The 21,875-nt window shown below is 41.6% G+C and overlaps 1 protein-coding gene across 2 annotated transcripts in view; it reads right to left on the bottom strand.

Moving 5' to 3' along the window:
- dok4 (docking protein 4) overlaps positions 1–13,976 on the bottom strand; it is a gene marked incomplete at both ends in the record, with an annotated part of 40,862 nt that extends 26,886 nt beyond the window's left edge. For both annotated transcript variants that reach the window (XM_080025257.1, XM_080025258.1), the window contains one exon: positions 13,911–13,976. In XM_080025257.1, coding sequence (XP_079881383.1) covers positions 13,911–13,976 — 66 coding nt within the window. The remainder of the gene's footprint in view (positions 1–13,910) is intronic.
- Positions 13,977–21,875: the final 7,899 nt, after the last annotated feature.

Genomic DNA, 21,875 nt, shown 5'->3' with positions numbered 1-21,875 from the left:
AAAAGAATGAGGAAAAGGTGTGCTGGTTATGCCTGACACTTCCTGCTTCATTGTTCCACTGCTCACTTCTACCATAACACACACATTCATCAGTGGGAGGCTTCAATGCTGATCACTGACAGCTGCACTGTCCTGGTCAACTCACTGACTCCTGGTTATAGGTGCCTTCATCTGCATCTTGACTGTTAGCCTCATCAGCAGCTCACCTGCCAATCACACAGGAGAGCATTCAGTGTCCAGACAGGGAGGTGAGCTGCACAGGCAAAGTCTGAGCTCTTCCTATAAGATTAGACCAATCTCTTCACAGCAGGACAACCAGCTTTGAGCACGGTGGATCTATCTGATGTTGCAGTGTGATGGGAATGCTGCATCATTTTTCCCCCATAATCCCTCCAGGCATCTGATCTGATCTTTCCCTATACACCTGCTTCAATAACCTTTATGCTGCTGCCGCAGCAAAATTGTGGAACATTCATCCCCACCAGGAATAGTGTGTTATGACTTTTCTAAGCAATCCTCCACAAGGTGGCACTATTATTAATCCCAAAGTCGCAAAGTTTGACAGGCCACGCCCTTCGACCCGTAAATCTGATCAATTTAAAATGTCTCACACATGTCCAGGTGAAGGTACTTTACAAAAAAGCTTCTGGGACAATATAAGTCGGCATAGAAAAATTGTGAGCTATAATTTGCATAAACTGGAAAATAGTTTCTTCTCAATTTCCTTTTGCAAGCAATCAACACCACATTTTGTTCACAGGCTCAAGAGACAAAGATACATACAGTATGTCTGTAGATAATAAGCAAGTTTGCTAGAAAAACATGGCCACCATAGAGCAAAACGCCTTGTGTAAAGTAACATCGGCTGTCTTTTTTTCCCCTGACAAAATACACTTGATAAAAAGTCCTGGAGAGTTACGGCCCCCACACACATCCTACCTCTACTGCGCGTCTACCTCGCGTCTGCGTCTGACTTTTTGTCACAGACTGTGAAATCAACGTAGAGCGAGCACACATCCAACCTCAGACGCACTGCTGAGGCGCGTCGGAGGCACGTCTGCAGCGACGCTCCCCTTCACCTCAGGAGGCTCGCCTATTTTTTTCTGAGAGCAGCGCGTCTCTCTCGCGTCTCTGTGCTTTAACTGATAGAGAAATACTCTGCTGACAGTCATACCAGCAGCATTCACTCTAGTTACACGTTTACCCGGTGTGTTTATTTCAAAATAAAACATCCCTCAGTCGTATACGCGAATAATCCCTTTATGTCACGATTTAATTGTGCAATCAAAATCCGAGGGATTTAAAACCTAATTTTCAATTAGTTCTGGCATTTCATTTTTGGATAAATGACACATATAGAGATCCAATATAGTGAAGAAATAAAAAAGATCATGATGAGCGCAACAGTTTTCTACGGAGCCCCTAAAGGGACATGGAGGAAAAAACATTTTTTGGTAAAAAAAAAAAAAAAAAATCAAACTCGAGATCTCGAGTTTGAAGTCAAGATCTCGAGTTTGAAGTCAAGATCTCGAGTTTAAAGTCAAGATCTCGAGTTCAAAGTCGAGATCTCGACTTTGCCTTCAAACCTCTCTCACCGTCACCAATGGTCCATGCATCAAAGGCATATCAATTAATTTATGGGAAACCACACAATAGTGTCATGGAGGAGTACTTGGAGCATTCTTTTCTCACACTAACACCAAACTACAACCTATTTGGCCTAAATCTAACGTTTATTATGCACATTGGAGAGAAAAGTGACAATGATTCACTTCATTTTGGCGCACCATGGACCGAGAGCGGAGGTCTAATTGTCAACACACACACACACACACACACACACACACACACACACACACACACACACACACACACACAATATGTAGACGGTATACATTTGACTATATCAAAACGTGAACGTTTCCAAGACACAATGCCGCCTACACTACACCTGAGGAGAACTCTGTTTGGCTGTATTGGCTGGTCTGATGAAGGCTATAATTTGCACCGGATTAGACTATGTCCGCGTTCTCCAGTGACTCCATATGATCGGATCTTGAAGCACTCACAATAGTGCAGGCAAAATATGAAATTCAACCGGATTATGCGAACTTTCTATTTTTCCTCACTTGGAGAGAGAAAAAGCGCTGTTCCTGTGCGCTCTGGCACTACACCAGCTGTGCCCGCCTTGAGCCTCAAACTGTGTCTTAATAGAAAAGATAACTGCAGGTCATATGACAAAACTAGCGATTGGACTAAGTTAGTAAAGCCTCATTCACACTTTCAGCCTTTCCCAGGAAGGGATCGTGTGTGAATAAAACACAGTCTGGACTACAATAATAATAATTAAATAAAAAAGCTAATTTTTTTCTCTTCCGTTCTGAGGGAAGCTTTCGTGCGTAAATGTGCCACACCGCTACATGCCTACATGTTTGTCTCTGTGTACAAATGAAACAATCGATCGCTGATTATAAAAACTAAATTAAACTAATAGTTTGAGGAGAGTCTGCACTGGTGATTTCTAATTATAGCAGAAATTCCTCTGCTGTGCGCTGGGGAGAAACAGCGCCTGATTTGTTTTGCCTCGCACACGGTCGAGAGAGATAAGAGGCTTCACCCGACGGCACATGTTATTCATCTATTGCACCCAAAAAATCACAAATTTTAACTAAACAGCAGCAAAACTGTGAGGATCGCGTGGCGCTGTCCAATGTGCAGATCTGGAGCAGAATAGTTACCAGCGTGTCTGTTTCTCCCCAGCGCACAGCAAAGGAAGTTCTGCTATAGGCTATTAAAAATACGCCAGTCCAGACTCTGTGTTTTATTCACACACGATCCCTTCCTGGGAAAGGCTTAATTAGGCTTTACTAACCTAGTCCGATCGCTAGTTTTGTCATATGACCTGCAGTTATCTTTTCTATTAAGACGCAGTTTGAGGCTCACGCCGGGCACAGGTGTAGTGCTGCCAGAGCGCACGGGAACAGCGCTTTTTCTCTCTCCAAGTGAAGAAAAATAGAAAGTTCGCATAATCCAATTGAATTTCATATTTTGCCTGCACTATTGTGAGTGCTTCAAGATCCGATCATATGGAGTCACTGGAGAACGCGGACATAGTCTAATCCGGTGCAAATTACTCTTTGCGACTCATAATAGCCTTCATCAGACCAGCCAATACAGCCAAACAGAGTTCTCCTCAAGTGTAGGCGGCATTGTGTCTTGGAAACGTTCACGTTTTGATATAGTCAAATGTATACCGTCTACATATTGTGTGTGTGTGTGTGTGTGTGTGTGTGTGTGTGTGTGTGTGTGTGTGTGTGTGTGTGTGTGTGTGTGTGTTGACAATTAGACCTCCGCTCTCGGTCCATGGTGCGCCAAAATGAAGTGAATCATTGTCACTTTTCTCTCCAATGTGCATAATAAACGTTAGATTTAGGCCAAATAGGTTGTAGTTTGGTGTTAGTGTGAGAAAAGAATGCTCCAAGTACTCCTCCATGACACTATTGTGTGGTTTCCCATAAATTAATTGATATGCCTTTGATGCATGGACCATTGGTGACGGTGAGAGAGGTTTGAAGGCAAAGTCGAGATCTCGACTTTGAACTCGAGATCTTGACTTTAAACTCGAGATCTTGACTTCAAACTCGAGATCTCGAGTTTGATTTTTTTTTTTTTTTTTTTTTTTTACCAAAATTTTTTTTTTCCTCCATGTCCCTTTAGGGGCTCCGTAGTTTTCCGTTGCTCTATCTGTGTCTACGGCCTTCTTCTTCCCCGACCACACCCCCCTCTCTCTCTCCCGTATAAATCAGTAAAGTGATTTTTGAAATACTCTGCTGAGAGTCATATTGACTTCATACTGGCAGCTTTCGCTGTAGTTTCACCATTTCCTGGTGTGTCCCCTTCAAAATAAAACTTCCAACAAGCGAAAATATGGCGAAAAAAAATGGCAATGGGGCGCACAGATTACTGTCCAGACTCAATATAAATCATATGCATCATAGATGACATGAAATAACTTCATTTTTAATGGGAATTATCTATCAAAACTCTATGTAGAAAGATAGGGCTTTTAGAAGCAGCAGCTGCTGAGACGTTGCATGTGTGTCCGAGAAAAGTCCCAGAGAGGCAGCAGTAAGGTAACGCGACGCGCTCCAGAGGTAGACGCAGGATGTGTGTGGAGGCCGTTATACAACAGAATGAAGCCGGGAGTCGGACTCGGACGTCGCTCTCGTGACGACACTGACTGGCCAATCAGTGGCCGGAATTCTGCAGACGTCACCTCATAGCATCGTGTCAGCTCGCTTGGAACCTAGAGCGAGGTGAAACCAAAAAAGCAGCCGCTACCAGGTACCATGTTTTTGTGGTGGAAAGCAAAACATGCGAGTTGAGTCGAGGCGAGTTGAGCTGATACTACGCAGTGGAAAAGCGCCATTAGTATACCAAATATCATGTTTTTATCACAAAATTAACAGTTGTTATGGTTATCTGCACAACTATTACAAACATAACATGTACACAAGACACATTCAGAATTCACAGAAATGTCAATGTTAGGTCAAGCAATAAAAACCAAAAACATTATTTCCCACAGGCCACGTTTTTTTGCATACATACTTCTGCAAGCCACTGAGCTTAAAGCTAAGGGCAATACATATATTGAACACTGAGTTCATGCAGATACGAGAATTTGAAGAGAGCTGGTGAATAGGACTTAGCTCAAATTGATTGGTTTTCATTTCCATAATATGACTCATGCAAAGTTGAATTCCACAGCCTGCGTCATCTCACTGTGACTCACTCTAATTAGCATTCTCCATGCAGTTTCCTCAGCTGATGACGGATGCTCAATCCAAAAGCTCATACAACATATAAAACCTAAGGTCAATTTGAAAAAAAAATTGAATAATACGTTTTCATAAGCAAACTGAAACAATCTACTTTTAAAAATATGTCTGTATTGGCTGAGATATACATATGAAATGTGTGAATGACGTCTTAAAGACACTTCTGTATAGGGCTTCACAATATATTTAAATGTATTGTTAGCGAGAATGTTGATATTGCGATATACGTACCGCAAAGACTGCTTAAACTGCACTAAATGGTAGCCTATTCCATGTGCCATGAGCACCTTTTACACAGAGATTTCGGCATATTGACGGAACAACGTCACGCCAATATGTGTCCGTCGCCTCCTTGGTCAGTATTAAAACATATTTTACAGACAGGCTTTGTGGTGTTCATAGGCTCGCCCTGACTGTCGGCTATGTTGGCGAAATTCGCTCGGCGTGTCTGCAAGCGCGTGTCTGCCTATCACTGTGCATAATGAGGACAGTGCAGGACTCCTCTCCCCCTCGGTGAGTCAGTCGCATGGACATATTGTAAATAGGGGAGAACGGGGTAATTTGTCACACGGGTTGGTTGTCACAATCGTTATATCTCGGAACTAGAAGGCGCTGTCTGTGAAATTTTGGTATGTAAATATCCAGAATTGGGATAAGAGGTCACCTACATAGTCTTTCTTGGAGTTAGACTGCTGAATTTGAGGTGAGAGGAATGTTTGTGTTTTTCATGTCAAATTGAAAATATTTAGCTCCTCAGTATTTTTCTTCTAGGCTTTTACAGAATGGGTTTATAACAAAACACTTGTTACCCATAAAAAGTGTGAAGGGTAAACTATAGTTTAGATTGTGGTTAGCAAGCTAATTAGTTGTCAGATGGTTGTTGGCATTGATGCTAGCAAAAAATTCAAGTTGGGGTTGGTCGTCACATTTTTGGGGGGGTTGGTTGTCACAAGTTATCCAAAGGCTACAGCCAGAAAAGGAACCCAATAACGAAATAAATTGTCAAGCTGTATCCTCACTGACACCCCACAGAAGGAAAGAATAGAGCAGGAAAAGGCAGCTAGCATGCAAAGGAAAAAAGGGCAACAAAATAAAAACAACCCAGTGCATCCCAAACTAGACAAGCTGCCAAGGCTACAGTAAGTTATATAGGACTATTTGTCAACTTGACAATGCAATTGCATTTTCAAATTTAGTTCTACTTTCTTTCCTTCTTTTCAAGATTATTCCCATTAAGATAACATTGTGACAAACAACCCCATAGTGTATGACAACCGACCCCTTGATGGGGTTGATTGTCACAATGTGTTAGGGTGTCTTTGATGATTAATTTATTCTTTATTACAATAAGATAGAAAAAGTGAGGGGTACACATTTCAAGCCAACACTTTAAGCTTCAATGTAATGTAGGAATGACTATCGAAAGATGTTTAGGTGATGAGCAATTCTCAGTAGAGTAAAAAGTGTGCCTACTTACCCCGTTCTCCCCTATTATATTATAAGAGGTGTGTTGGCAATCTGCTGGTCATTATGAAAGAGCATCAACCGATGAGGACTGAGTGATGACGTATTGACTTTTCTGACATATCGCTGAATTTGGTCACCCACTCACTCAGCGGCATTGCGTTTGTAGGGCTGGCCTTGCTCTGTGGGTGGTCCAGCCAAAAATATAAAGAGACTCTAATATGTAGCGATAGCCTGGCTCCGCCCGCCTACCTACTTCCGGCCAAATTTCATTTTCCCTTCAGTAGTCAGTCTGGGTGTGCAGTGCATTTCTCAGTTTTCTCAGGCTAATCTACAGCCGTCCAATCAGCGAACAGAGCAGTGGCTGAAAACGATGACGTCGAAGTCGCGCTTGTAACAGTCGGTTTTATACCTGTGGCGCCACTAGGTGGCGCCTCCCTTTGTTTTGTTGTATAGTCTAGTGTGAAACATGAAGAAGAGCGTGTACTTCTCTATCCCTTCGAGTAAAGAATACAATCCACGAATGAAGTCTCCGTTTCTGCATTCTTTTATTTTGTAAGGAGTTGGTGTAGGCAGGAATCTCGGGCCATATTCATAACCTGCACCATTCACCATTACAAGTGGCGCCCGAACAAATAAACCTTGGACCTCTCTTCACAAGCCCGGTCCGGACTGCCTTCCCCGCCCTGGAAGCCCGTGTGAGTGGAATTTATGCAGTTTCCCCGGACGTGGCCGTGCTGTTTCGAAGGCTAAAACCCCAAGCTAACTGTTGCTGTGTAGCGTACACTGGCACGTTGTTGGAGCACCACGTGTTAGATTTGTGCCTTCTCTTTCGTTTTCCTCTGGAATTAACGGGACGGAAGATCGTCAAGAATAACTTCACATTCAGGCTGGATAAGAGAACGTTTCAAACACTTTTCACTGTGGATTAATGGACACCAAGCTTCGTTTCTCCCCGGATTTCGGATCATTGCTCTTTTTCGCGGATGGACTGGACTGTGAACCTGTGCGCCGCTCGGCTGTGATGGCGTCTGACGGCGGCCATGCTGGACGGTGTGGCTTGCGTCCGGGACATCGCCCCGGGATCGCATCGGGTTGGTCGGACGGCCGATGGACGGGGATTTGCCATGCTGACGGACTTGACCTGAAGTAGACACTTGGGTTGCTAGGTCAACCAGGTTATGTCTTAGGGTTGATCTATGCAGTACTACAGTTAATTAGTTTTCGCATAATAGTGTTTAAATATTGTGTATCTTGCCTTAAGGGTTCGCCGCTGGTTAGGCTTACTTAAGAAGTTGGTTGTGCACAAGTTTGACTCATGTCACCACGTTAAGGTGGTTAAGGTTTAGTAAAAAGTGGTTTCTTGTTAATGAAAAAAAAAGAGTATAACTGAAAATGGGATCTATAGAGGCTATGTACTTTTCTGACTTTTATTTTGGGTTGTAGAATGTTTGACTGACTTATTATTTCTTGCCCTCTGAATATAATGGCTATCTATCTACGGAGTAGTGATGTATTACGAAACGTTTAGTTTAGTTAGGTTGCTTCCTCTGCTGTAGGCTGAGGACAGCCGTATTATTAACAGGGGGGAATATGTAACAGTCAGTTTTATAACATGTAGCCTAGCGCCACTAAGTGTCGCCTCCTTTTGTTTTATGTCCGCTTGTATAACAGTGCGCTGAGCATTATTTCTTGCCCTGGGTTTGTAATGGCTAACTTTCCATGGAGTAATGTATTACGAAAGCTAAGTTTAGTTAGGTTGCTTCTTCTGCTGTGTACGGCTGAGGACAGCCGTATTATTAACAGGGGGGAATATGTAACAGTCGGTTTTATACCTGTGGCGCCACTAGGTGGCGCCTCCCTTTGTTTTGTTGTATAGTCTAGTGTGAAACATGAAGAAGAGCGTGTACTTCTCTATCCCTTCGAGTAAAGAATACAATCCACGAATGAAGTCTCCGTTTCTGCATTCTTTTATTTTGTAAGGAGTTGGTGTAGGCAGGAATCTCGGGCCATATTCATAACCTGCACCATTCACCATTACACGCTCCAGTTTCAGTTGAATGCTGCGTTCCTTTATACTCGGAAGAAGGAGATTTCCGACTTGGTAGTTCCGAGTTCCGACCTGTCTGTGTTCCAGTGCATCTGCTCGCAAAAGTATGGACGCCGACAACCTTTCTCGTTCAAATAACTAAACGTTAGGCCCTAACAAGTTACCGTTGCCAGGTACCGGTAGATCCATAGACTACAATATGTAATGGAGTCGGAAATTTCCGAGTTCCCTGTCCAACTGGAACGCACCGTCAGAAGCCGGCTCATGACACACGTGACGACCAAACGTTATGCGATTGGTTGGCTAATCCAGAGTGGCACTGGGCAGATCCAATAGTTTTAAACTTCAACAGACACCCGCCTCCAAGTGAGTGAACGTTTGCCAATTACAGCAGGCGCTGGTGAATTAAATTTGCTGCGCCTGTTGGTCTAGACACTCTCCATTGAAGCTCATAAAATATGTCAAAAAATCCAGAGCTACCAATCAAATTGTTCTTACTGATATTGGCGGGCCAGTGCCCTATGTATGGTGCCCAGGTGCGCTCTTTGGCGGACGTAACCGTATGACGACATTGCTGTGGATGCGCTGTCGAAGCCGTGATTGTAAACATCAAAGATGGCTGCAGATATGTTGTTTGAGTTTGAGACTACTTTGGCCTCGACCATTTACGATTTGGAAGACGGCACTCAAATCTTTCATTAGCAAGTAAGAGGAATGTTCTGTTTTGCCGACCGACAACGGCAAAAGTTTAATTTAACAGTTATTCCCGCTGTTCGCTAAACGAACGGGGCCTAATATGTCACTTTGTTCATTGCTCTGATTGGTTGTAGTGCTATCTAAATGCATGCAGTGGCATTTGAAATGCACGAGTAGGAGCCGCCCCTTGAGTTGGGAATTACTATTGATCGTGGCCAGACCCTCTATGGTTCTAGATATGGGTCTGGATTTCCAGGCTATGAATCTGGTGCACTTTGAGAGGAAAATTAAGAGGCTAAATCTGAGGAATTTTGTGTGAACAAATAATTTGGAGACACTGAGTCGGATGAATTAGAATTAAAAGCTATTGAAGAAAGACACATGGACTTTCCATTAAAATATTAATATAAAATAAAATATTATGCAGGGTCCTCTGGGTTGGGCTCGGTGCTTAAATGCAGTGAGAGGAACGAAGCAAAACAACTGTTGTCCAGCTATCTTTTCTTTCACAGACAAGGCTGAAATAGGCTTTAGACTATACACAGCGCATGGGCAACTAAGGGCAGCCCCATGTCCAAATGTTTAAAAAAAAACTCAATACATAGGGGAGAACAGGGTAATGTGAGACACTTTTTACAAATGCTCCCCTCTAAGCGAGCTAAAATGATGTATCACTCAAATTTACACATTTCCCATTAATTCAGGATGTTTCCTAGAAATGGGCATTAGTTAATTTATTCAAGACAAAGGGCAGTGAAAATATGATTGTTTTAAAAAAAGTTGTCTTGTGTCTCACTTTACCCCAGCTGTGGGGTAAACTGAAACAGATCAGAGAAATCAAGGGGTAAACTGATCCACTTACTTTTTCCACTCTGAAACTACCATAACAACACAAATTGTAACAGTTGGAATCCTGACAGCTAGCTTGAAAACGAAATATTCCAAAAATAATGTCGGACTAGTAACAGAATCATGGGGTTTGGTCAATTAAGCAAAACAATTTTCTAAACACTTGAAAGTAACTCTGAACAAATACAACATACAATTCATATTCAATAATTAACATTCAAATGACAGATACCAGTTAGATTAAAACACAGTTTGGGGGTCAGAACACAGGACCCTTAGAGCCAGCTAGTGTCTGGGGGTCAGAGCAAAGGACAATCAGAACCAGCTAGAACAGCCTGGGACTCAGAACACAGGACTAGACCCAGCTGTCATTATTCATCTTTTGAGTCTTTGATTAATATTTTTCTGCATTTGTTTTATTGGGATCATTCATTGAATAAAGACATATTACTTAGAGTCTATTGATGTTAAAGGTCACTCTCCTGTCCCTCACATGTGCCAAACCATGCCCTTGCTGACACCCCTTCAACCATCAACCCCCACTTCCAGCCCACATTGTCTTTTGTCTTATTCAAACTAGTCTCCTTGCTACCTTAAATATAATGGATTCATTAAAAGAGGGCACTGTCTCACTTCACCCCACAGTATTTGTCTCACTTTACCCCACTGCCACAATTTCAGAAAAAAATACCACTCTCAGCAATTCAGGCTAATCTTCAGTTATCATCATCACATGGTTTCATGTGTTGGTAGTTCATCAACATGTATGATAGAAGTTTTTCTACCTGAATCAATTTGATTTGACACAACAATCGATTAAGTTGACAGCAAGAAAATGTACTTTTACATGCAAAAAAAATGTTTTTGTGAAAAAAACGTGCTTACAACATCACCAAGAGGTCCTCTCTTTCACGGCCAAGGGGAAATGAGAGAGGCTTGAAAACATATATCTCACATGACCAAAAATGTGTTCCATTTCCTAGATACAGGGGGTGTCTCACATTACCCAATGTCTCACATTCCCCCGTTCTCCCCAACTGTACGTGATCAGTTAACCTCGGATTACCTCCCAGATTAACTGATTCAATTATTAGGCTATTAACTATCCAGACCAAAACATTGTATTTATTTTTTTATATAACTTATATTTGCATAATATGATGTTAAAGGTGAAGTAGCGATTTATTTATGTTTATATAAGTGTTGAATCGCTCTTTATTCTTACAGTGATCACTTAGTATGCACGTTTCATAAAGCGGATCTCTCAGTCACCTGCTCTGCATGTAATCGGCAAATAAACTTTTTGGGGATCCCACTACTGATAACCAATCAGAAGAAAGAACGATACAAACCGGCACCCGTCTCACTGCCGGTGCAAGTGCAGAGCGACAGATGGGTGAATGCATATGTCTTTGGGTGAATGTGTATGCGCCTACAATGGCGGAGCAGGTAAAAATCCATCCCAATGTCTGTTTTAATGGTTTTTATCATGTTTTATCACACTTACGGATCTGAGATGATGCTAGATAAGTCGCTGATTGAAGACATTAATGTGGTGACGTAGGGACGAGGGAGGGGACTGCTAACTGCAGTCAGTGACAGGAAGTTAGCTAAGCTGATCATTCCGCTTACTACTGAACCTTTAATATTAAACACACAAACTGGCGGTCGGGGGGCCCTAAGCAACCGCTTAGTTCGCTTATGCCTGGGGCCAGCACTGGGTGGAGGCAATCCACCACTTTCTATTTTTGTCCAGAGAAGCGCACACACTTACCATAATCGGCTGTGTTATGAGATTGCATCATATGGCACTTGTCACTCGAGGCTATATCAGTGGTTGTGTGTGATTAGGCCAAATCAATGCTACAGCATGACATTATACAAACTCCAAACTTTTATTTCTTAATTGAGATAGGCTGCTCTTTCCTACAAGCTACTGGCTTGCCGTTTAAGTTGGTTGGATTCCCGATCAAATGGTTACCTCGTCCTCTCTGTCCCTCTGCATCCTTCCCTATCTCTCTGTCTTCTGCTCTCTCTCTTCATCACTCTCTCAGCATCATTATTTTTCTCTATTTTGCTCTCTCTCTCTAAATCTCGTCTTCCAATTCTCTCCAATTCTTTGATTGGCTCTGAAAATGTAATAGCCCAAATACATTTCAAATTCTAGGGGCTAGTCAGTGGATCCAAATATTTCGTCATTGGTAAACAGAACATGTGGTGATCCATGCATAGCTTCAGTATCACTTCCTGATGATGTGTTCTCATTCACCCAATAAAAGGTCAATATCACTTGAATCCCTTGCATCTGAATCATTCTGGTTTTAAAGCATTTCTAAAGCCACCACAGCGATCATCTTTCTAGTCATTCAATCAGACATTTAATGTAGGATAGCCTTGATTATTTTATTGATTTATTTAGTGTACTTTTTAGTTTTTCAAATGTAGGCAAATTAGCATATGTAAGTGTGACTTCAGAACACTCCTGGAGTTCCTTTAACAATGGCACATCGATAGTTGCTAAATGTTACTGGCCGAAAAAAACTAAATTTAAATTGCAATGACAAAAAGTTATAATCAATTGACCTATCGCCTCGTCAAATATTTAATTTCTCATCCATTACTAAATTCTACAGCATGTTTAATAGTGCAGTTTAGAGAAGAAAAATGTCAGTGATACAGAGTGGGAATTAATTTGTGTTGTTGCTTCGTTGCTTCCTCCAACAACATTGGAGTTGAGAAACGTTGAGAAACAGTCAGAGTAAAGTCAAACAGTTATTGGGGACAAACAGTCATATGATGGGGAAATATATTTTTTTTAAATTCTTTGCGCGCCCAAGTTCTGGGGGACTGTTAATTTGTGCCAGAAAGCCGACATAACGTTGATGTTCCGTATTAATCACACACACACCTCTAAAACTGCAGACGTCTGTGTCCTCCATGCACTTGAACAAAGCAGACAATGTTGCTCCTCCGCCCGTGACACACACACACACAGACACACACACAAATGGCCACTAGAAGGTAACAACAAAAACACGCTGCTGTGTTCCACCAGCCGTATGCTGCTGCGCTTCGCCATTGTGCCCAGTAGCCTACAGATCCTGGGTCAGCTATAACGCTAGGATGACGACTAGTGGAGAGCTCATGGCAGAGAGGGTGGGATATATTGGGCGGGTCATTCTGCGCATGCGTTAAAAAAATTAATGCATTAATTCCATCAACACCTTCCACTGGCTGAGTTTACAGAGCAGAGCACAGCACAGTGCAGCTCAGGTATACGGCATCACACGTTAAAAGGCGGGGGGTTGGGGGATCCTGGATCCATACACCACAATGACAACATACATCGGATTATCTTGTGTGATCGCGGTGTGCATTAATTTGTAACCGCTACGGGAACTCTGAGTTTTCAGAGTGAAACACGCACAGTACTGCAGACAGCTGTCACCAGACCAAGGAGCAAAACCACGGGGGAGCATCACAAAACCAGTGGAATGGCCAGCCATGATGGCAGCCAGCGCAAAGCCATCATGTGTATAGAACCCTTTATTGTGCGTTTATAAATCACCATGGTAGTCTCACCGATGAGAATATGGATCAATGAGCAGGAGCAAAACATGATTCCACTGTCAGTCGACATGACCAATCAGATTCGACAAGGTCAATTCTTAGTCGGGACAGCCCTAGTGTTAACACACAGCCTAGCGCTGATCTGAAAGCCTGGCTCAAATGCTGCAGATAGTATAAAGTTGAACAAACATTCCCCAAGCGTTCCCTGGAGATTGCTTAGTGTGCATTCGAAGGCAACAAAGTGCAAACAATTATGCACATACTGTATGTAGCATTTATTGCTTACTACATTAGTATTACAGTACAGAGCTAAGCTTGTCCTTTTGTAATGGATGTGATAAAACATCAATGAAGAGACAAAAAACACCCATCCGACTCAATGGATTGGTCATTCAACTGCTTGAATGGTTAACAGTTATTTAAAACACACACATACTCACCCCCAGCTTGCGGCTGCGCATGCGTACGTAGCCCTGCTTGACGATGTCGTTGAAGTTGGAGGCCATCTTTGGAGGGGCGGTGAGCAGCTGGCTGTCCCTGTGGAAACCATTCAGATGTTTCTCCCGTCCCTGGCTTTGCCCTCCAACCTTTCCAAACCTCCTCCTCTGGCCTGTGGGGCTTCCTCCTGTTCACCTCCTATCCTGTCTGTCCACCCAGTAACACTTCTCTGGCATGGAATCCTACAGCCCTCCTGGTTCTCCTGTGTCCGATATGTTTCCTGCCTTTGGTGCCTTTTTCCCCATTTTCCTCTTTGGCATCTTTAAGAAATGGAAAGACAAAACGATAGAGGGAAAAAGAGATGTTAGGTTGTTGCCCAGGTCCATGGACAGGGACCATGCTGCTCTGCATAGCGTGGTCCCAGCCCATTTGGGCTTGGCCCCCTAAATGATTACATTCTCCTTCAATGCACATGATGGCATATGACTGAATACGTTGACGAATTCCAATTGAGAACATATGAAGTGTTCCCTTTTTTAATAAAGGTAACTATGAAATTGAACTTGATATTTGAACATTACTGCTTTGACAAATCCTTTTTCTAAGTAGGAAGGCTGGAAACTAAATCATCAGCTGTAATTTGATGATGATGATCTAACAAGTTTAGTCCAAATAAAATGTTTTGTTACATTGACCTTAAATGTGATTCAGGAGAGGGCTGTTCTCATAGGCCAACTGGTATAACAGAAATATACTGCCTATGTCTGTAGATAGAATGGTTCAAGCACAAATACATTGTGATGAAGAGATATAGGCTAGTAGCAATGTGCTGGAGGAAGATGTGATATGCGCTCAGCAGAAACACACTCGGAGACACATGAGAGCTAGGACACCTGGCTTCTTAATAAGTGGCTTACTAACGGTGATGAAACTAATATACAGTACTTGTGCTGACCAGACTAATTTGATTATTTAAGCATCCCGTGCATGCGTACACAGAAGTGCTACCTAATATCTGTGTGTGTGTGTGTGTGTGTGTGTGTGTGTGTGTGTGTGTGTGTGTGTGTGTCCGTGCGTGCGTGCATGCGTGTGTGTGTGTTCCATCAGGTTCGGAGCAGTGGGGCATACACTTCCCATTGGGCTCAGTGGTGAATCTCCTTGACAACAGTGGAACACAGACATTAAACTTTAACAAGGGGAGGATCATTATTAATACACACACATGGCTGACCGTGGAGGAGCCAGGCTTATCGTTATGAGGCTGTTGGTTTAGCTAAGTAGCTCAAGCACAACAGACTGTTAAACATTAACCAAACACAAACACAGGCTAAATGGAAGAGCCCAAAATAATCAAATGGATGCACCGTTGTCAATTACTTTTATATGTAGGAATGTGTAAATAAATACAACAATAATCTTTTGTTGTCACCCTTCTAATGGAATTACTCTCAGTCTAATATGGCACCTGTGTTTACTTGAACCACCTTAAATAAATATTGTGCGCAGAATGCACCGTGTTCAAGGAGTGCCATTCAGGAATAGCATGAATAATTCATTACACAAACATTAGTAGGTTGGGGATAAATAATTAAGCACGTTGCTAGGATATCTAAAAGCCTCACTCTTCATTTTTCATCGAGGAGGTTTTCTGGAAAGATATCAAATGTTGATTTTGTTGGCTCAATACTGCGTGTGTGCCTGCATGCGTGTGTGTGTGTGTGTGTGTGTGTAAGGGGTCACACAGAGAAATATCACCCAACTCTGCCGTTCTCCTCAGCTCTGATGAACGTTTGAAGTTCATCAGAGCTCATTGTTTTGGTTCTACAGCCCACACACTGTTCTGTCTCTGTGACTGCTCATAAACCGTGTGTCAAGCAGCTCTTTACAGCATCAAATCTCTCTCGTTTGAAACAAGCTGGAGGATTTAGCAGCTAATGCTACATGTGAGCCCAATCAGAGCTACAAGAGAGAGGATACTGTAGGACTGACATCAAGCAGGTTGCCAGAAATGAGTTCCTAAAGACAGTTTATGTTGCTTTGTGTTTCTGCTGGATATGTGAAAAGGAAACTGTTTACTACTTTTGCTAGTTTCTAAATGTCAATTTTTTTTATTCTGTCGCCAAACGTTTGAATTGCAATTATTCTGTAAATATTAAGATGAAAATATACGGTACGCATATCAGTTGAACTGGGTGTTTAACTGTTCAGCTAGTTGTCCATCATTTACTAAATGAGTGACAGTCAACCAGAACTTTGATTCGGAGAATGCTGTGGTGCGATTCATCTTTCTTTTATAACAGCAAAATGGGGGCGGGACCTGATAAGCCTTTGGCTTCTTCCGTCACCCTTCGGACAACACAAAGTAAGATGTATGATGTGAAAGAGATAATTGTGTATTGTGAGGAATTGTCCGAAAGAATAATAATTAAAAAACATTAAAAAAAAAAAACGGGGGAGAACGGGGGAATCTGAGGCATCGGGTAATGTGAGCCACCCCCTGTATCTAGGCAACGGAAAACATTTGTGGTCATGTGAGATATATGTTTTCAAGCCCCTCTCATTTCCCTATGGCCCTGAAAGAGAGGACCTCATTGTGCTGTGGTAAGCATGTTTTTTTCACCAAAATAGGTATCTTGCATGTAAAAGTAAATTTTCTTGCGGTCAACTTAATCAACTGTTGTGCCAAAGCAAATGTATCCACGTAGAAAAACTTCTATCATACGTGTTGATGAACTACCAACATATGAAACCATGTGATGCTGATAACTGAAGATTAGCCTGAAATGCTAAGAGAGGTAGTTTTTTCTCAAATTGTGGTGGTGGGGGAAAGTGAGCCAAATGCTGTGGGGGAAGTTAAGTTTGAGGCAGAAGTTAAGTTTAGTCTTAAACATATTTTAATGTAATATTACATGACATATGTTTTATTTTAATGTCATACACATTGTAGAAAAGCCATCATGCCAAGGAAATACACCAGGAAGACGACTTGGGGCAACCACACGGAAAGAGCACCTTCTCATCTTTCCCTGTAACCTTCAGGGCTGGAATGTAGAGTAGGCCTAGTTGTAGAGTATGACAGGCTGATGTTGTAATCCAGTTGGGTCTCCTCCTGTGTTCTGAGTCCCAGGCTGTTCTCGCTGGTTCTGATTTTCCTATGCTTTGACCCCCAGACACTAGCTGGCTCTAAGGGTCCTGTGTTCTGACCATAGATAGTCTAATAAACCCCCAGACTGTGTTATAATCTAACTGGTTCTATCTTTCATTTGAATCTTATTAAAGGTCACCTATTATGCTAAATGCACTTTTTAAATGTGTTCCAACATATCCATGGGTCCACGGTGTGCCTAGAGACTGCCAAAATATCCAAAAAAATAACAATCTCTCCTTTTCTCACTCTCCCCCTTTCTGAAACCCCCACCCCTCCCCCCCAATATACTCCGTTCAGAATTCTCGCGGTTTATGATGTCATAAACTGCACAGCCACATCCCCATATTTTCTTTATATGTCCATGCTTCCCCCACACATTAGCAGTAGTCTATGATAACCCCCCCCCCCCATTTCTTATTCGTCCACGGCCCCGAGATCCTCTGGAAAATTTTCCGAGCGACAGCCATGTTGCTTTCCCTTTGCCCGCTAAGCGACAAGATGCCCATAGTACAGCCTGAATGTTACATACACCAACACAGAATGCTTTTGCTCATACTCCACTAATTTATCTTAACCACAGCAGTCTATTAATGCCTCGTTTTTAATAACACAACGGATAGGAAACTACCCTTTTTTTTTTTTAAACTGTGAAACTAAAATAATAGTTTGTATTGGTAGTTTTGCCTGACTGGTGTATAGCTATTAGCTTTGGGACAAGCAACCAGCTTTTGCTCATAACACGCTGTTTATATTCCCCACAGCAGTCTGAAAATGACTCGTTTTTAACATGACAAAGGATGGGAAGATATTCCTGTAGAAATCACACTTTGAAGCTACTGTTTTCACTGGTTTAAATCGCCCAAGTTTTATTTTTAGCGTTAGCGCCCATGTGGCTTCGGTTGTAGCACCAAGTTTTGCTCCTAATACACTAACTTAGCTTTCCCCTTGCAGTCTAATTATGACTCGTTTTTAACATGACAAAGGATGGGAAGATATTCATGTAGACATCAAACTTTGAAGCTACTGTTTTCACTGGTTTTAATCATGTCAGGTCATGTTAAATTGTTAAAAGTATGGCTTAGCTCCGGGTAAACACTGTGTTCGCAGTCACGCAGTGTCTCTCTAGTATCGCGAGAGCACGGCAGAGACGGTGGGAGAGCCCCATGGACATATAAAGAAAGCCCGGCAGAGAGGTGGGAGGGGCCAGCCAGATCGCACAAATATAGGTCATCCTGAGACCAGAGGACAATCAGGGTATAGAGGCTTGCTACAATAAATGATCTGAACGGGTTTTTCAGCAAACATCTAAAAAAATAAGTATTAGGGACTCTTAGACCATATAAAATTGACAGCAAAGTGCATAATATGTGAGCTTTAAAACCTTTTGAATTATAATATGTTGTATTTGATTTTGTTCAGAGTTACTTTCAAGTGTTTAGAAAATTTGCTTTGCTTAATTGACCAAACCCCATCATTCTTTTACTAGTCTGACATTAGTTCTGGAATGTGTGGCTAGCTTTCATGGTAGTTTGAGAGAGGAAAAAGTAAGTGGATCAGTTTACCCCACAGCTGGGGTAAAGTGAGCCACATGACAACTTTTTTTAAAACAATCATATTTTCACTGCCCTTTGTCTTGAACAAATTCTGCTAATGCCCATTTCTAGGAAACATCCTGAATTAATGGGAAATGTGTAAATTTGAGTGATAAATCATTTTAGCTCGCTTAGAGGGGAGCAAATGTAAAAAGTGGCTCAGATTACCCCGTTCTCCCCTATAATAAGTCTAATGAGTCCGTCCTTTTTCAGAAAAAAATATTTGTTTGTCTATATACAGTATGATAAAATGTTTACATACTGATGCATGTAGAGAGCTTATTAACCAGACATAAAACGTTTAATTTCATGGTTTGGCCAACTCACAGATTTAATGGTTATTAGATACGGCTTCGTTAATTCTCTGACAACAGTTTTCCTATCGCTCCGTTAAACAGTCCCAGTCGACTACTAACACCTTCACAGCTCGTTAAGACATTAATAATTTCATTTAAATGATTGCTCTTGTGATTTTGATGTTCTTGACATGGATGCTTGATTTAGTAAGATTATAAAGTCTCTTGAGATTATGAGTTTATGAAACTAGACCAGTGAATTGCATATCATTAGCCTCATAGCATAATTGCCTAAATCATATTTACTCTACTCTACATCTACTCTACTCTACATCTACTTTACCCTACTCTATAACCCTTAAAATATGACTTAGGCAATTATGCTATTAGGCTAACAATATTATATTTAGATTATTCTTGCTTCATGTCATGTGTCCCATACAGAATGAAATGATCCACTGTCTTTACTGTCATAACTCAGGTTTGATAATATTCTGTTAAAGGGATAGTTCAGTATTTTTGAAGTGTGGTTGTTTGAGGTACTTATGCATAGTTGGTGTGTTACCTTGTGGAGATGACAATCAGCACAGTCACAATAAGGAGTTTGGGGGAGACGTCGATGTAGCAGAAGAATTTTTTTCCCATATAAATGCTACCCTAAAACAAAAATATCCCTTCAAATGTACGATATAAAGTAAGATTTCTTCTACAGCTTTAGTCTGCTGCCAGACAGCCATTTATATATGATTAAAAAGTCTCAATTTAGAGTACAACTGAAGGGATATTTAGGTTTTATGTTAGCATTTATATATGTGAAGAAAAAATGCTTTTTTTTCTGGCTCCCTCTGCAACATACAATGCTGACTTCTGCTACAGCGACATCTCTCCTAAACTCCTTATAGTGACTGGGCAGACAGCCATCTCCATAACACAATTACTATGCATAAGCACGTCGTACAACCACACTTCAAAAATACTGAACTATCCCTTTAAGGTCACTTGAAGGAAACCAATGTGCTTCATATGGGAATAATAAAGAGCCATAGTGACTAAGCTTGGAAGATAACCATCATGAATATAACAATACAAAGTAATGTGTCAAGTGCCCTTCTCCCCCAAAGGTTCTTCCCTTATATGCTACCATGTAACTGGGGACACAGTGGAACACATTCCCATCAGAAAGATGTGGAAGTCTAGGGTGTCCAATAAAAAAAACTTTACTTAAATTTGCATTTTCGTTTTCTTAATTTCACCAGTAAAACCATCACAACCCAGTATGTATACGTTTCATGGAGCCTTTGGCACATTAACCATTTCACTCAACTCTAGAAAACAAACTATTTAACCAAATGAGGCTGTATATTTTTTGCCTTATCCAGCACATTGTCATCTGTGAACACTTTGAACCGTGTACGTGTACAACGTGTGCTTTACAGCTGTGACCAGTATACACAACAGCTTTTCAAAACATAATAATAATGAATAAATGTTTTGTTTTATTTTTATCCTTTACATATAGTTTGTAATTCTTAGTTTCATAGCATGTGACAAACAGATCTAAAGCTAAAGATATTGAATCTGCTTTCAATTCACCTCACTTGTATTGTTTTTATATGCTCACATATTTTCAAATGGGTTTTAATCACACCATCCGACTCAATGGATTGGTCATTCAACTGCTTGAATGGTTAGCAGTTATTTAAAAAACACACACACAAAATGCATGTTGTCATAAAAGAGATGAAAACTGTAACAAGGTCATGACATCGATTCACTGATGCAACCCATTGATCCTGTTTTGTCTCTTCCTGTGTGTGTGTGTGTGTGTGTGTCTATCTATCTGTCTGTCTGTGTGATACTAAGAGTTTACAGTCTACTCCCTATTCAACTAAAGATCGAACTGTAGTCACCCTCTCTGACCATGGACCTATTATAAGACTGACACGTGTGTATATTGTCAATAGTACAGCTAATAATTGAACTGTAAAGCATCGATATAAATGATGTGAACAATGTTGCTGGCAGCCTATATCATCCCTATGTTCCCACAGCCCAATGGTCCCACAGCACTATCTTCCTGAAACTGGCGTTTCGGTTCAGGCATCACAGCTGGGTGGTTAGGGTTAGGGGACAGCATGTAGAATAGGTGTCACACACACACACACACACACACACACACACACACACACACACACACACACACACACACACACACACACACACACACACACACACACACACACACACACACACACACACACACACACACACACACACACACACACACGTACTTCTATCAATGAGAGGATATCCATTGAAATAATACATTCCCTAGCCCTTTACCCTAACCATCAAAACTAATTACCTAACCCCAACCCTTACACTAGCCCTTTCCTAAACCCAATTCTAACCTGAAAATTAAAACCAATCCTCAAGGGCATTTCCAAACTTTCATAAAATGTCCTCACTCCAAAGGTTAGAAGCTAAAACTGGTCCTCACAAAGATGCCTGTACAAGTAAACACACACACACTCACACACACCCTAATGCCTCTCCCCAGTCTGCCCAAAGGCTAACGCTTGGGAAAGCGTCACTCTGTCTACTCATAACTATCTCTCATAGATAACAGTTGGGATACACATGCACACACACTTCCACACTCACCCACAACACGTCCATGAACAGCTGGACCATAGGCAGACAAGGCCCTCCGTCTCCAGCCCCGTATCAGATTATTGTATGCACATACTACAAAGACACACAGTCTCACAGCCATCACCACTCATGGTTATCTTGCTCATCACCAGAAACCTTGATAAACAGCTCTCTTTAGAATGTTAGACTGGAGGCTGTTTGGATTTGTGAAACATGTATATCAGTGATTCTTGAGAACCTGGACAAAAGGCCGTCTTCCATATGTAACTGCTGTTA

Source organism: Ammodytes marinus, assembly GCF_949987685.1.
Source record: "Ammodytes marinus genome assembly, chromosome: 1".
Lineage (NCBI taxonomy): Eukaryota > Metazoa > Chordata > Actinopteri > Uranoscopiformes > Ammodytidae > Ammodytes > Ammodytes marinus.
This window is presented reverse-complemented; position numbering and strand designations above follow the sequence as displayed.